The following is a 17,093-nucleotide window of genomic DNA, read 5'->3' on the forward strand; positions in this document are numbered from 1 at the left end:
TGACACCATCTTTCAAAATATACACAGTGTAAGCATTTCTGCACTAAGTCGTGTACTTGCGCCACAGAATAAGAATGAAGCAAATTTACAGAGTTCCTTTCGAGAGAAACACAGAACGTGTAAAGCAACTGCGATATGACTATGTGCAGGTAAGCTATAGTGTCATTGGTTCTGAATTTGGAAGTGCATACTGTAGTGCTGTGCATGGGCCTGATGTGTTGCATTTGTTTTGTCTTGTCCAGAGAGTGATGGAACTAGAAGCAGATGCAATGGGACATGAGCTACTTTTTGTAGATGAGGCCGGTTTTAACCTCAGTAAAACCAGGAGACGTGGCAGGAACATTACTGGACACCGTGCCATCATCAATGTCCCAGGACAACGTGGTGGTAACATAACCATGTGTGCAGCTATAAGCCAAAATGGTGTTGTTCACCATCATGCAACCATAGGCCCATACAACACTGCACACATTATTGCATTCCTGGACACCTTACATGACATGCTAACTGTTCAGAGACCAGAGCATACCGATATGTCATCATATGGGACAATGTTAGTTTCCATAGGGCTGCTTTGGTCCGCAACTGGTTTACAGACCACCCATCCTTCATGGCCCAGTTCTTCTCTGCCTGGCGCTGGAAAGTGTACAACCGTCATCCTCATCAACAGGTAGCCCTTTTACAGGCAATGGAGGAGGCATGTGGAGATATTGACCAGGCATCATGTCAGGCCTGGATACGGCATTCAAGGAGATATTTTCCCCGGTGCCTTGGACTGGAGGATATTGCATGCGATGTGGACGAAATTTTGTGGCCGGACCCAGAAAGACGGCATGATGTAGGCTGATTGTCTTTATTTTTTCTTTTTTTTTGTGAAATTACTATTTTGTGTTCTGACTTTGTCTTGGTTTTGATGAGTGTGAATAAACACCAATACTTGAAGTTTGGATCCTTGTATGTTTACATGACACTAAGACAAAAGTATGACCTCAAATTGACATCTGTACACAGAGAAAGCAAAAGCCAGATGTGTTTTGTATTCATACCATCAGTGTGTAGTTGGCACATTGTGTGCTTAGTAGATGATGGCTTGTGTTTACTGTTTGATACGAAAACACCATTTTTACGAAGGTGTGAAGAGTTAATCTAGCTGTGTTCGCTTTTGCAAGAGAACTACAATGTTTTGATAATTGGGTGAAAGGTTTTCTTATTTGTGTGTAGAGTTTTGCAAAAATAGCCAATAGTTACAAAAAATGTGCTTAAGCAATCAGAAAAAACTGTAAATTAAACTACATTTACAAAACATTCTAGAAAGGTTCACTGGACGTCTTATTGAGAGCAGGTATGATACTAAATTAAGTAACAGATAAAATGTAAAAGGTCAGTTATAGAATAAAGTTATGTTCTGTAAATTACTTTTTGTTGTTGTTCATTTCTGAGGAGTATAGAGTTCGTGAAATAGCACATCTACTTGCACCAAAAGTCTTTCTCGCACTCCTCTGTGACCACAGGAAGTGAAGTAATTTGAACACAGGCCACTGATCAGTCAGTCGTTCATCAGTGTGGAAGGATGGAGTTCCATCCACTCGGTGTAATGATCTGTAAGTGTCTTCTTTATGTTTGTATTTGAATAATGGGGCAGGCGATGGCTCAAATGAAGTCTAATGGTGTGTGTAATGGAGATAGCATGTAATTATATCAACTGTGTCACTAATTTTTTTCATTTTGGTTACTGAAGTTAACTGTAAGGGTTATATGACAAAATAAGAGTTATATTCGAATAGTTTTAATTTCCTGCATTAGTAATTATATGAGTGAAAGACCCTTACAAGGAATTGTGTGTGTGTGTGTGTGTGTGTGTGTGTGTGTGTGTGTGTGTGTGTGTGTGTGTGTGTGAGAGAGAAATTAGACGGAATATTACAATTATGGATATTCTATTGTGTTTTATTTCATTATTCATGTATGTATTTATTCTTTCTACACCCAAAAGAAAGCGAAAAACAAAAACAACACCAGCTGCTAATTCTCCTTAGTCGCACAAAAATGTAATGAAATATATAAATAAACATAAAAATAATAAATAATAACCCTAGAATTTAATCTTAGACTTTATCTAACGTATTGAGCAAACTAGCAGTGTTTAATCAGGAAGATAGCTAACATTAGGCTAACTACCATATAAAAAACTTCAATGGCCATTAGTCCACTAAAGACAGTGATGTATTTGGTGTTTCGAGGTTTCCGGTTAGCTACTGCGCACATTTCAAAACATATAAAAATTCTTATGTAATGCAATCATTCATTTTGTAAAGTGTGTGGTGTTCACTGTTCTTACCCCATGCGAGTTAGCTTTGTTCTGCCAATACTTTTAACACTACTGCAGTTAGGACACCGACAAGAAGCTCTGGAGATCACAACACTCGGTTTACTGATAAACATCAAGAGATGAAACTAGAATATTAGCCACAGCGAATTAAACATCTCTCGCTCTACACTCTCACAACTCCCACACAGACTCTTATTTCCTCGATTTCAAATCACCGTTGAATTTCCTCCTACAATTTAATAGAATTCAGTTTAAAGGCGACTCTCAGACCTCAGAGACAAGCAATGATGTCACACTCACTGTGTCAGGTGTTTGTTTTTGTGTGTGTGTGTGTGTCTGTGTGTTTGTATGTACTAAATGATTATATGAATGTCGGGGTGTATGAATGAGTACATGAACTGCTTTATTTTTGCTATTGTTCTCAGTGGCATTTCTACTATTTAACATTCATGCTTTTTAATTTGATTGTAATGTCTTTATCCCAAAATTAAAAAGGCTGATCCAGTGTATCTAATCCCAAATTATTATTAAAATGTGTTTTGTTTGAGCTGCAACTAGTTTGTTTAAGCTGAACTGTCACTAACTACACAGAATATACTGATAGTACTATTTCAATTAGAATTATGGTTGGTTTTGATGATCCTGAGAGCAAATCAAACAAGTGGTTTTGTGGTTTGTTTCCAAAAGTTATATACAGTTTAGATACAGTATATTTCCATGAAACAACTCAACAGTCATTTTAGACATTTCTTCAACACATTGCACAGTCCTAATATGTTCATTCGTCTTTACATGTAAAGTAATAGATCATTTTGCCATGAACTGAAGCAAAGAGTAATAAGCAGAATAGATGCTTATATTTTATGATTATTGAAAAATCTGAATACATTTTAGATAAGACACTGCACTTTACTGGATTATATCACATGACTGTTTTATACCTGTATCATATTTTCTGCTGTTAATAAGCACCAGTATATAAATCTTCTAGCTCACTCATTGTTTTGTGTTTGTTTTCCAGGATTGTTGTTATCTGTTGCTGTTTATTCTCTAGGTTATGATTATCTTGTTCTAGTATCCTGATATTTTTGTTTTGCGTTTGGGTTTTTCTTTGTGTTTGTATGGTTTCACTTTAAATAAATTGACCCTGCATCCACTCTTGACATCTTTACATCAAAATATATTTACCTAAACACTATTCATTATTGATACATGTAGATATAATACAGTTTTATGGCTGTTTTTTTTTTTTTTTTGTCTTAAAAAAAATAATGTGACTGTTAAGTTCTCTATTCCTCTTTGATTTTAGTGCTTATTTTACTGATCCGAGTTGGACAAGCTCAAGGTGAATTATTTATATGTTACCTATGTTGTGTACATGTTGGATTTGTATTAAGGTTTAGAAGGTTGTGTTTGTAGATTTCCTGCAGAATTTCAGATATTTACATTAACACTGTGTTTTTGTTTTTAACTTTTCCAGCAAATGAACCAGTTCTGTCTGTGCAGCCAATACTTTTAACACTACTGCAGTTAGGACACCGACAAGAAGCTCTGGAGATCACAACACTGGTTTACTGATAAACATCAAGAGATGAAACTAAAACATTAGCCACAGCGAATTAAACAGCACATCTAATCTCTCGCTCTACACTCTCACAACTCCCACACAGACTCTTATTTCCCTCGATTTCAAATCACCGTTGAATTTCACTCCCTACAAGTTAATAGAATTCAGTTTAAAGGCGACTCTCAGGCCTCAGAGACAAGCAATGATGTCACACTCACTGTGTCAGGTGTTTGTTTTTGTGTGTGTGTGTGTGTCTGTGTGTTTGTATGTACTAAATGATTATATGATTGTCGGGGTGTATGAATGAGTACATGAACTGCTTTATTTTTGCTATTGTTCTCAGTGGCACTTCTACTATTTAACATTCATGCTATTTAATTTGATTGTAATGTCTTTATTCCAAAATTTAAAGGCCATGTGTTTTGTTTGAGCTGCAACTAGTTTGTTTAAGCTGAACTGTCACTAACTACACAGAATATACTGATAGTACTATTTAAATCAGAATTATGGTTGGTTTTTGATGATCCTGAGAGCAAATCAAACAAGTGGTTTTGTGGTTTAATTCCAAAAAGTAATATACAGTTTAGATACAGTATATTTCCCATGAAACACTCAACAGTCATTTTAAAGACATTTCTTCAACAAATTGCACAGTCCTAATGTGTTAATTCGTCTTTACATGTAAAGAAATAGATCATTATGGCTATAAACTGAAGCAAAGAGTAATAAGTAGAATAGATGCCTAGTTTTTATGATTATTGAAAAATCAGACTAGACTAAATTTCAGATAAGACACTGCACTTTACTGGATTATATCACATGACTGCTTTACACCTGTATCATATTTTCTGCTGTTAATGAGCACCAGTATATAAATCTTCTAGCTCACTCATTGTTTTGTGTTTGTTTTCCAGGATTGTTGTTATCTGTTGCTGTTTATTCTCTAGGTTATGATTATCTTGTTCTAGTATCCTGATATTTTTGTTTTGCGTTTGGGTTTTGTCTTTGTGTTTGTATGGTTTCACTTTAAATAAACTGCCCCTGCATCCACTCTTGACATCTTTACATCAAAATATATTTACCTAAACACTATTCATTATTAAAACAGGTAGATATAATACAGTTATTATAGCCGTTCTTTTTTGTCTTAAAAAAATTGTTAGTGTCAAATCAAATTCTCTTTTCCTCTTCCCTTTTAGTGCTTATTTTACTGATCCGAGTTGGACAAGCTCAAGGTGATCTATTTATATGTTACCTATGTTGTGTACATGTTGGATTTGTATTAAGGTTTAGAAGGTTGTTTTTGTAGGTTGTCCTGCAGAATTTCAGATATTAACATTGACACTGTGTTTTTGTTTTTATCGTTTCCAGCAAATAAACCAGTTCTGTCTGTGCAGCCAAATTCACCCCAAATATTCAGAGGAGAGAAAGTTACACTCACATGTACTATTCCAGGAGGAAGTGAACTGTACCACTGGTACAGAGATGATGTTCATTTTCACAGATCTGATCATTATGTCTACATTATAAACATAGATCAGAGTCACAAATACAAATGTTATGGGTCTGGTAATGGACGTTCAACACCACTGAGTAATGAAGTGACTCTCTCAGTGATAGGTACCTGTCTGATCTTACACTCCTGTAACATGCACTGATACATATAATCATTACAAATCACACTGATTTAATATCAGATGGACAAAGAAGAGTGAGTTTGACTGATATGGTGGTGTTTTTGTTGTAACTGTACAGAGAGACCAAAAGCTGTTGTGACTCTTCAGCCTGATGGACAGATATTCAGTGGAAAGAAAATCGTTTTCACATGTGAAATACGAGGACATGCAGACACTGAGTGGACGTACAACTGGTATAAAGATGATGCTCAGATTCTTTCTTACATTGACAGGGAATATTCTTTTACTGCTAAAGAGTCTGACATCGGTCACTATAACTGCAGCGGACAGACGCAACGCGACTCTCAGACCTCAGAGACCAGCGATGCAGTTACACTCACTGTGTCAGGTGTGTGTGTGTGTGTGTGTGTGTGTGTGTGTGTGTGTGTATGTTTCCATGTCAAAGACCAAATATGAATCAGCTTGATAGCATTATTTAATGATGATGTTGATGCAGGTATATAGGATTGTCTGAGTGTATAAATGAGTGTATGACCTGCTTTATTTTTGCTACTGTTTTCAATGACACTTCTGATATTTCACATACATGCTATTTAATGTGACTTTAATTACTTTATCCAAAAAATTTGCAGTCTGCTCCAGGGTATTCAAACCCAAATTATTATTAAAATATGTTTGTTTTAGCTGCAAGTAATTTGATTAAGTGAAACTGTCACTAAATACATAGAATATGCTGACTAATTTCTTTGGCCAAAATCATGGTTGGTTTTTACTGAGCCTCCAAATTTATAAATTCTTTATACACAACAATTTCCTGAGGGCGAAAAAATACTGTAAGTGGATTTGTAGTTTATTTTCTTGGAGAATTACAGAGTATAGATGCAGTATTTTTTCTCTGAAACACTCAACATCATTGTAACAGGTACTTGTGACAGACATTTTGTTGTTCTTTGTAGCTGTCTATTCTTTAGGTTTTGATTCTCTTGTTTATGTGCTTTGATGGTTTGTGTTTTGCATTTGTTTTATATATAAAATGCAGTTCTTATAGCTGTTCTTATGTATATAAACAGAAAAGAAAGAATCAGTGTTACATCATATTCTCTGTTCCTCTTCCATTTTAATACTTATTTCACTGATCCGAGTTGGATACACTCACAGTGATTTATATATAATGTTGCCTACGTTATGTAATTGTTGGATTTGTATGAAGGTAGAGAAGGTTGTGTTTGTAAATTGTCCTGCAGAATATCAGATATTTACATTGACAGTGTGTGTTTGCATTTTAACTTTTCCGTCTCAAGGTTACGAACGTAACCCTAGTTCCCGAGGAGCGAGGCGCTGCGTCGGCGCTATGGGAGCGCCCCTGCGTGACCACGCTCTGAACCACGTGTGAAATCTGGCCAATAGGCAAGCCGTGGCGTCATAGACAGGCGGCGTCGCGTAAACCAGGAAGCTACAAGATGGCTGTGCGGTGGTAGCGACATTAGCTTCTGCAAGAGAGAAGGTAAGCGCCGCGGGATGCAGGGAGTGTGGCACGGAGCGCGGCGTCTCGTTCCCTCGGGGAACTAGGGTTACGTTCGTAACCTTGAGGCGTTCCTTCAGGAACTCGAGCTGCGTCGGCGCTATGGGAGCAGTGTCCAATCACGCCACACTGACCAGACCCTGCCAAGAGTGAGGGCCTCGGCACCAGCACGTAGGACAGAGGAGCCCGGGGTGGCTCTGAGGTCGAGGCCATAGAACCTGACAAAGGCCAGCGGGGTGGACCAACCCGCAGCGTCACAGGCGTCCCGGGTGACACTCATGTGCACCCGGCCGCAGAGGCCGCCACACTCGGCGGGCGAGCCTGACCGCGATCGGGCGGGGACCAGGACTCGCAGCCGAACAACTGCACCAACCACCTCCAAGGACTCGTCCTGTGGAGATAAGCAACCAGTGCCCGCACTGGACACAGCCGGGTCTCGTAACCCCTGGTCGGGGGCTATAACAGAGGATGCCTGTAACACGACACATCGTGTGGGAGCACCTGGCCCCGAGTAAGAACACTCTGGGCATGCCAGGGGCAACTCCAGGTGGGACGAGGCAACTGCCAAGTCCCAGACAGGCACTCCAGTCGTGTCCCGGGCCACAGCCTCCGGGCGCCGCGGAGGAAGCGTGTCACCAATGGGACCTACCCAGCGAACACAGAAACCCTCAGGGTCGAAGGGGTTAACCCTGCGGCAAACTGTACCTGCAAAAACACCAGAACTGAACCGACCGGGCAGTCATCTGGGTCCAAGTCATGGTGCTCACACCGTGGCGCGAACAGTCGCCATCGTGCGGCGTCGACCTCCTCATGGAGGAGCTCTGGAGTGAGAGGGGCCTCTACTACCTCGGTAGAGAACAGCCGCTACAAACTGTGCCCCTCAGGGGCCACAGGCTCCACAACACCGGGCGGGGTGAACCAGGGTTCCGCCCGCCAACAAGGTGCTACCGGAGAGACAGACTCCCTACCGGCAAAACTTTCCCAGAACTCCCGAGCAGCGCAATCGGGAAAAGCGTACAGGCGTAGCCTCGGCCAAGAACCGTCCACGGCAGCCACTGTCTCGACAGGCGTCTGCTCAGACATCCAACCGTCCGGGATGTAACCGGCTCTAAATGAGAGGAGTTCGTCCGGGACCACAAGAGACCCCTCGCCCGTTGCTCGCAAGGCGAGACGGAAGGTCCCCGGTGGGCGATGTCGAGACCACCGCAGCATTGTCGGCGGACCAACACATAGCGATCTCTAAGGACTGGGAGAAGTGTTGTAACTCCAACAACACTGCCAGCACCTCCGGCAACCTATGTGCCACAAGAGATGCGGGCGCTCCACAGACCCTGGGCGGAGTGGCCACTCATGACCGCTCCCACCCGTGATGGGCGCCCGTCGTTAGCGTTCTGCGGCGACAAGGAGTCCCTAAAGCGGGGCCTCGGGACAGAACGTAAGGTTCTACCATGCAACCAAGGCTCATGGGCACACCGTGAGACCTTGATGTGACGACACAGACTCCCTCAGGGGGAGAACCTACTGCCCCGGAGCCACCACTGGAGGGGCCACATGCGGACACTGCCGACATGAGACCCAGCAGCCTCTGGAACTGCCTCACAGTGACCAGGCGGCCTGCCCTACCCTCCTGACTGCAGTGAGGATGACTATAAACCGGGCGGAGACAACCGTGCCCGCAACTCGGCCGAGTCCCACACCACGCCGAGAAAGTGGCCCTCAGCGCTGGGAAAGTACACACAACCCGGCGTCTCAGTCCGAACCCCAGTACCTTCATGCAGGCGGGAACAGCACCTCAATGCCAAACCGCCAGGTGCTCTAACGAGCCACCATCAACCAATCGCTGATATAATACAGAATGCGGATGCCCTGAAGCCGCAGCGGGGTCAGTGCTGCGTTCACGCACTCTGTGAAGGCACGGGTGAGGCGCTAGGCCGCGGAAGGACCGATATTGGTAAGCCGCCCGAAAGCAACCTCAGGAACCTCCGTGCGGTGAAGGGCGGCTGCATGGGGCATGCAACCTCCAGATCTAGCGTATGACAAATCAGTCCTTGGACTTGACCTGAGACACGACCTCTCTAAGCGAGAAACCTGAACCCGAGCCTCAAAAGTGAGTGGTTCAAGTAGCAGAGATCAGAATGGGGCGCAACCCACCGTCCTTCTTGAACAACGAAGCACGGGCTGTAGCAGCCTGACTCGCAAACTGAGGGGAACCACCTCGATGGCCCCTTTCCCCAGGGTGTGCGCACTTCCTGTTCAGGACCAGAGCCTGCAGGTCCCGCCAGGCGGGACACACCCGTCGAGCCGGGGAGAAGATGCGAACCGAATCGCGCAACCCTTCTTCACAGTGCAGGACCCCGAGAGACTCAGGCAGCCCTAAGACTGACAGAAAGTCTCCACAGGAGAACCAACCCCTCGGGGCTGGCCCCGACCCACTCAGAGCGGCTGGGCGGTGCTCTGCAGCCGACCACACCTCCTGAGAGGTGGCGGAACCCCGTCCGCAGCGATCATGCGGGCGGAATACGGGAGCAAACCGCTGGAGAAGCTGCGCCTGAACACGACCCGTGGCAGGGCTAACAGACAGTCCTCCTGAACCCAAGCGGCAGGAGCAGCGTACTGCGGCCGTTGAAGCCTCCTGAGGCGGCGGAACCCCGTCCGCAGCGATCATGCAGGCGGAATACTGGGAGCAAACCGCTGGAAGCTGCGCCTGAACACGACCCATGGCAGGGCTAACAGACGAACCTCCTGAACCCGAGCGGCAGGAGCAGCGTACTGCGGCCGTGAAGCCCCTGAGGCGGCGGATGACTCTCATCCGCAGCGAACTGTCGGCGGAAATAAGGAGTTAACCGCTAGAGGAGGCAGCGTCCCGAACACCCTGTGGCAGGGCCGACAGACCGGCCTCGGCGGTGCCAGGAGGGCGAGCACCGTAGCATGAGTGCGCACCGCCCTCAAAATGCAAGCCATCAGGCCTACGCACCACAGCCCGTTCACCAGGCGGGGCGACCCTCAGGCCGTCCAGCCTCCATGGGCCTAGAGAGTCGCCAGGGCCCCTAGGACCGCCCAGCGAGTCGGGTGGCAACACTCTCTCACCGGGCCATCTCGCTGTGCCTGGGCGTACCAGGCGCGGCTGCCGCTGAGCAGCCCCATTGAGCAGCGAGGAACTACCACTGAAAGCCACCGGCCTCCTGAACCCGCCAGCAATCACCCTTACCCACAGCGTCACCAGGTCAGGCCAGGAGGGACACCATGGCGCTCAGAAGGAAGCTCGCATCATCCCCCATAGCAGGCCAGCCTGGTATGCCTGCAACACACTCATCGTGTGGAAGCAACCTGTAGCCTGACCTGCCCGCAGCTACCCACAGAGCCAGCGGCGCTTCGTGAGCAAACCGATAGCCGTCACAGGCGCAACACTCGGGAGAGATAGCTAGCTAGCATCTCCACCTGGCGGCAACGTCCGTGGCAGCGCCACGCAGATCAATAACATTCGCGCTGGCGAAGAACATCGGAAAAGCATGCGGCGTCCACGGGCCTCCCAGGACCCAGACACCTCGGTGCGCAGATCAGGGGCGCTGAGGCTGTGACACAGTGCAGGAAGCGCACAACCAGCTCACTGGCGCGCTGCTCCCGCCACCACGACCGGCCAAGCTAATCCAGCTCGGACCGGCCCGTGCCACGACCACAAGGAGCTCCATATACAGCACAGGCTGTGAGGTCCGCAGGCTCGCCAGCATCCACCAGCTCAACCTCCTCGGAGAGAGACATGTAATGCTGCGCCGCCCGCACGGGAGAAGAAGCAGCCGCCAGGCCCTAATGTCGAAATTTATTCCACCTCGGAGGAAAAATACGAGCACCGCGTCACACACACCGGAAAAGAACCGATACCAAGCGGCGCTCTCCCGGGGGCGGGAGCTCGGCTAGCAGCCGGGAGCGCATAGCCACACGGCTAAAGCTAACAGCCGATACCATCGAGAGCCAAAGCCTCGAGGAGAGCGCTCACCTCGGAGAGCGCTCTGAAATTCACCCACCTCGGAGGAGAATACGGAGCACCGCGAACGCACCGGGAAGAACCGTTTCCAAGCAGGCGCAATCCCGGGGCAGGAGCTCGGCTAGCAGCCGGGGCGCATAGCCACACGGCTAAATGCTAACAGCCGATACCATCGAGAGCCAAAGCCTCGAGGAGGCGCTCACCTCGGAGGCGCTCCCGAGTCACCACCTCGGAGGAAGAATACGGAGCACCGCGAACGCACCGGGAAGAACCGTTTCAAACAAGCGCCATCCCGGGGAGCAGGGCTCGCCTCGCAGCCGGGGCGCATAGCCGCCGCAGCTAAAATGCTAACAACCGATACCCTCGAGAACCGACTAAGCACGCTCCTAAGCTAAGCAAACAACACATCGGCTGCGTGTCACCCCGAAATGAATCGGGGCAAGCAGGAGACACGCAGACGGAATTTTGCCTGCATATAAGCTCATGACTGCACAGATAACACACTCAAAGCGCTTACCTGAACTAGCAGAAGCTAATGTCGCTACCACCGCACAGCCATCTTGTAGCTTCCTGGTTTCTGTGGCGTCGCCTGTCTATGGCGTCACGGCTTGCCTATTGGCTAGATTTCACCGTGGTTCAGGCGTGGTCACGCAGGGGCGTTCCCATAGCGTTTCGCAGCTCGAGTTCCTGAAGGGGAACTGCAGTTAAACCTGTTCTGTCTGTGCAGCCGAATTCCCCTCAAATATTCAGAGGAGAGACAGTTACACTCACATGTACTATTCTGGGAGGAAGTGAATTGTACCACTGGTACAGCGATAATGTTAATGTTCACACATCTGCAGAAAATGTCTACACTATAAAAGTCTATCAGAGTCACACATACAAATGTAATGGTTATACGAATGGACAGCCAAGACCATGGAGTGATGAAGTGACTCTCTCAGTGATAGGTACATGTCTGATCTTACACTCCCGTAACATACACTGATACACATAATCATTACAAATCACAGTGATTCAATATCAGATGCTTAGAGAAGGGTATGTTTGACTCTCCAACCTCAGAAATCAGCAATGCTGTTACACTTGTGTGTGTGTGTGTGTGTGTGTGTGTGTGTGTGTGTGTGTGTGTGTGTGTGTGTGTGTGTGTAAGTGTGTGAGACAGAGTGTGAGAGTGAGAGAGAGAGAGACAGAGAGAGAGAGAGAGAGAGAGAGAGAATGTGAACATTTGGCCATGAGAAGAGCTTTTGCCTGGTGTCACTAACAGCATGTCTCTGCCTGTATTAGTGTAGTAGTGATTATGAATAACACTCTGAGAGCAGCACATGAACTGTGTGTTTTATCTCCTCCTACAGAAAAACCTAAACCTGAACTCACATCAGACCTTAAAGGAGCTGCACTGACAGGAAACTCAGTGACTCTGTACTGTACACTGAAGCTGCAGTCTGCTGGATGGAAGTTTTACTGGCGCAAAGACACACAGAGACGTGACACTGAGACTGAAACACACTTCTACACCATCAGATCAGTTAATGTCTCTGATGGAGGTCAGTACAGATGCAAAGCTGGAAGAGGAAACCCAGTCTACTACACACACTACAGTGATGCACTCTGGGTAAATGTTACTGGTGAGTCATAAAGTTTGCAGTGTTTAAAAATATATACACAGACCTGATTCAAAGAAATCCTATAAATCAAAGATGTCTTCAAATATAATGAAATTAAATGTTTCTACATAAAAAAAGAGCAATAAACAGTTATAAACTATACAAAGTCAGTATGTGGTTTGACAACACTTTGCTTAAATAAGTGTAGTTTGATAAATGTTATCTAGAATAAATCTGCTGGAGTTTTTACCTTTTTTTAAATAAGCATTTATTTTGTCTTGTTTATTTGTTTAGCGAAACTTACAGCTAAATTATATATGTAGTCTAAAAAGTAATGCATTACATAATACAATGCTTTTTTCTATGTAGCTTTGGAAATATTTAGAAAACAAATTTCCTAGAGTAGCTCAGTGATCATAATCCTATTATAAACCAATAACAACAAAACCAAATAATTAAAACATATGAAACAATAAATTTGTGCTTAAAAATTCAGTATACACAAAAATAAATTAAAAAAATATATATTGTGATTGCAATGGATTTACCACTTTATTATAATATTCAAAACTATAAAATATATACTACATTTTTACTAATTAATTGACTTCACAGACTAATCCCAGTGGTATCAGAACTATATTGATTGCGTATTTGCTGGTGTTAATAATTTATTATGTTTCGACAGAGAATCTTAAGCCTGTGGTGATCATAAAGCCTGATAATCATGTGTTCAGAGGAGAGACTGTGACTTTTAGATGTGAAATACAGGGAGGAGGAGACACTGAGTGGCAGTACAGCTGGTATAAGAATAATAACCCATTATACCACAATACACAGGAGTTCAGCCTCAACTCAGTTAAACATGATAACAGTGGTAAATACACCTGTAGAGGATTGAGCAACAATCAGAGATCAGAGATCAATAATGCTGTTACTCTCATTGTATCAGGTGTGTGTTTTATCTTGTTATTATTTATATGTAACAAGATTAGCTCCATGTATTAATCTACTTTTTTTCTTTTTGTTGTTCATCAGATGCAGCAGAGGCAGTCGTGAGTGTGTCTCCACAGAGTTGGCTGACTGAAGGAGACTCGGTGACTCTAAACTGTGAGATTAAATCCTCCTCTACAGGTTGGATATTCAGCTGGTACACAGATGTTCTCTACAGAGACAGTCAGGGTTCCTACAGGTACAGAACAGAGCTTCTCTCAGACAGCAACAGGGGATCAGGAGGCACCTACACTCTCAGTACTGTTACTCTGAACCACACAGGGGTTTATATTTGCAGAGCAGTGAGAGGAGAACAAGTCTATTACTCACAGTACAGCAAAGATCAGCCACTGTGGATTACTGGTGAGAAATAAATCAGCAGTGTTGAGATGTATTGGAGTAAATAAATGTGTAAATGGATGTATTAATAAAAAAATAATAAAATAATAAATGAAGAATAACACATTTATGGGCCATATTATTTAATACTGTATAACCATATTTAAAATGGAGCATGTAGCATCCAGTCACCCTTGTAGTTGAAAAAGAATTGCTAACTAACATCAAATCACAAATACTTGATCAATAAATATTTGTAATTATTATTTTTATTATTATTATAATTAAGTGGGAAAAAAACATTTAAAAACTGAAAAAGAATATAATGAAATAAATGCTAATTAATCAGGTTTAGTAAGTTCATGTGATTTTATTTCAGCATATTGATGTATATAAAGCCCAAATCCTTTATTTGTTCCATGTGTAAAAATCAAAGCAAAATGATTCCTTACACTACTGCTCAATAATTATGCCAACATATCTCACATTACATAACTAAAACTAAGAAGCAGCAGCTTTTAAGGCCCATAAATATTCAGTAACAAATCCGGACAGATTTAATGCTGTAAATGTCTGGGACACACACTCCTGATCTGATCTCTCTCTCTTTATTCAATTTATTACGCCATTAAACAACACACTTTTGTGTATTAACATCTTAAATTATTTGGATCATCTGCTGTCTGAGTCCCAGCCAGAACTGTATAAGTGAATGTGAACATAATGCATGTCTTCTCAAATTGATCAATTATAAAATATAATTGTAATTGTAAAATATTATATGTTTATTTAAAAAAATACACCATTTAACATTCTTTAATTAGTGCAATCAAACATTTATCTCTGGGTCGAATTTTAATGCTACATGTATTAATAAACTTTACATTAAAAAAAGATCATTATAACAAAATAAACCTTTGAATCATAATGAAATCTAAATTATATGTGCATTTCAGGTGAATCTCCTCCAATGTCTCTGATCATCAATCCCAGCAGAAGCCAACATTTTACTATTGACTCTCTCTCACTGAGCTGTGAGAACCAGAGAGACTCTAATGGATGGACAGTGAGAGGATACACAAACTATATGACATGGTTTGATTGTTCATCAGTTTCAGGATGTAACATCAGCTCACTTTATACCACACACACTGGAGTTTACTGGTGTCAGTCTGAATCTGGAGAACGCAGTAATCCTGTCAACATCACAGTACACTGTGAGTCTGGTTATCATATCATCAGTAATAGACGCATTATACAGAACTTGAGATGATACTTTTGAACTCTATTGAATTTGCTGTAAGGAAACAATCATACATGATATTTGAGTATATTTTACTTGTTACTCATTGTGCTGCCCTTCTCCAATATCTAGCATTAATATGTTTTTAGTATTGTCTTTCTGTTTTCAATGTCTTCTTTCTCTTTCCTACAGATGGTGGTGTGATCCTGGACAGTCCTGTCCAACCTGTGATTGAGGGACGTCCTCTGACTTTACGCTGTTTATATAAATATCACAATACAAAGATATCAGACACTGGTGTTAATTTCTATAAGGATAATTTGATCGTTCAGAGCAAAAATACAGGAGAGATGACCATCAGCAGTGTCTCAAAGTCAGATGAAGGTTTCTACTACTGTAAACATCCAGAGGGAGGAGAATCACCGAAAAGCTGGATTTCAGTCAGCTATCAAAGTATCTGATTCCCTTTATATCAATAACTTGTAAATTGTTTAATGATTGTTGCTACTACTACTACTGATAATAATAATAAATCTAACACTCACACTGGCTATAAATGTGTTAAAAAAATGTGTCAGTGCTAATAGGTTTGAAACCTGTTCTGATAGCAGCTTTTCCATGCGTGTCTTATTTCTTTCTTTTCTCTCACAGGATCTGGATACAATAATAAAGTAGTTGTGGCTGTAGGAGTGAGTTCAGCTTTGCTGTTTATTATCCTTTTACTGATCCTGCTCTGGTGCTGTTGGCACAAATCCATCAAAGGTCTGATCATTATCATTATTTTCACGAAATTGCTTATAATATAATCAGTACTTCTATAAAGAGAGTTTAAGCATCGCTCATTCATGCGGAAAAATTTCAATCAGCTGTAAACTGTTTGGTTTTATCCCTTTATTAGTTTGTCTTTAAAACCACCCATATTTCGACTGTCAAAAGTATTGTTCAGTGTTTTTAACGGTCTGTTTATACCTAGTCATGTGACAAGTTTAATTTCCCGGTTTCTATATTTCTTGTCATCATGTCCTTCTTATGCCCTAATTATATTGTTTGCCAGTTGGCAGAACCACAGCTTCATTTTTTCACTATTTTGTATTACGATTAGGACTTTATTTACATTTTGTATGACACACTAACTTGACCTTCATTAATAGTATGCAGTGGTTCACATTCATCACGCTAATTCACTCTTGTAAAATATATAGATATTTTTTAATTTGTTTAAAGGCTTCCGGTTTAATCAATGAGCTTCTTTTACTATCTGGTACATTTAAATTATGTATGCATTAATGTATATAAGAGCTCTGAGATCTGGTGTATAAATGATCCTTCTATCTTTTCGTACAGGAAAGGTTGGAGACATACAGCAGAACAGCAATCTGACACCAGGCCAGAACCCAGGAGCCGAGGCCTCTCAGTCAGGATACACACCACTTCAGTCTGGTTAGACTAAATAAATAAATAAATACTTTCCTTTCCTTATGTTTACAGTAATTGTTGTATGTTCTTGCTTTATTCTTTATCTTTCTTGTGTTTGTAGGAAATGTACACATTTATGCCTCTGTGGAGAATACAGATAAAAGTGAGAATTAATTTTACATTTAAGATATTTTGATTTACACTTGAAGGAATACATTTCAAATAAACACTATATAGTAAATACAAACCAAACCCTGTCTAAAAAACATTGTACTATGTGATTAGATGATGCTGCAACTAAATCCAGTGGGGGGGCTGTTAATTCACAGGTCATAAAGAAAACAAGCTATGCAAAAATGAAGTATATATATATATATATATATATATATATATATATATATATATATATATATATATATATACTATTATAAATTAGTTAAATGCCTTATACTGTACAATAC

At 42.6% G+C, this 17,093-nt stretch overlaps 1 protein-coding gene across 1 annotated transcript; it reads left to right on the forward strand.

Moving 5' to 3' along the window:
* The first annotated feature begins 1,545 nt into the window (after window positions 1-1,545).
* LOC124387227 (Fc receptor-like protein 5) lies at window positions 1,546-16,946 on the forward strand. Its single transcript, XM_046851445.1, has 12 exons — window positions 1,546-1,601; window positions 3,636-3,671; window positions 5,265-5,513; window positions 5,649-5,918; window positions 12,390-12,662; window positions 13,330-13,593; window positions 13,680-13,997; window positions 14,930-15,190; window positions 15,409-15,669; window positions 15,868-15,978; window positions 16,561-16,656; window positions 16,754-16,946. Exons 1-12 carry the CDS (start codon window positions 1,571-1,573, stop codon window positions 16,804-16,806), a joined length of 2,223 nt encoding a protein of 740 aa, XP_046707401.1. The 5' UTR covers window positions 1,546-1,570; the 3' UTR covers window positions 16,807-16,946.
* Window positions 16,947-17,093: the final 147 nt, after the last annotated feature.

The sequence above is a fragment of the Silurus meridionalis genome, chromosome 6, assembly GCF_014805685.1.
Source record: "Silurus meridionalis isolate SWU-2019-XX chromosome 6, ASM1480568v1, whole genome shotgun sequence".
Taxonomy (NCBI): Eukaryota; Metazoa; Chordata; class Actinopteri; order Siluriformes; family Siluridae; genus Silurus; species Silurus meridionalis.

Bases quoted from the DNA above. Each gene is read 5' to 3' on its own strand.
- LOC124387227 (XM_046851445.1), top strand. From the start codon at position 1,571: ATGGAGTTCCATCCACTCGGTGTAATGATCT. The intron at 5,919-12,389 runs GTGTGTGTGTGT...CTCCTCCTACAG, and splicing joins AGTTACACTCACTGTGTCAG to AAAAACCTAAACCTGAACTC. The intron at 16,657-16,753 runs GTTAGACTAAAT...TTGTGTTTGTAG, and splicing joins ATACACACCACTTCAGTCTG to GAAATGTACACATTTATGCC.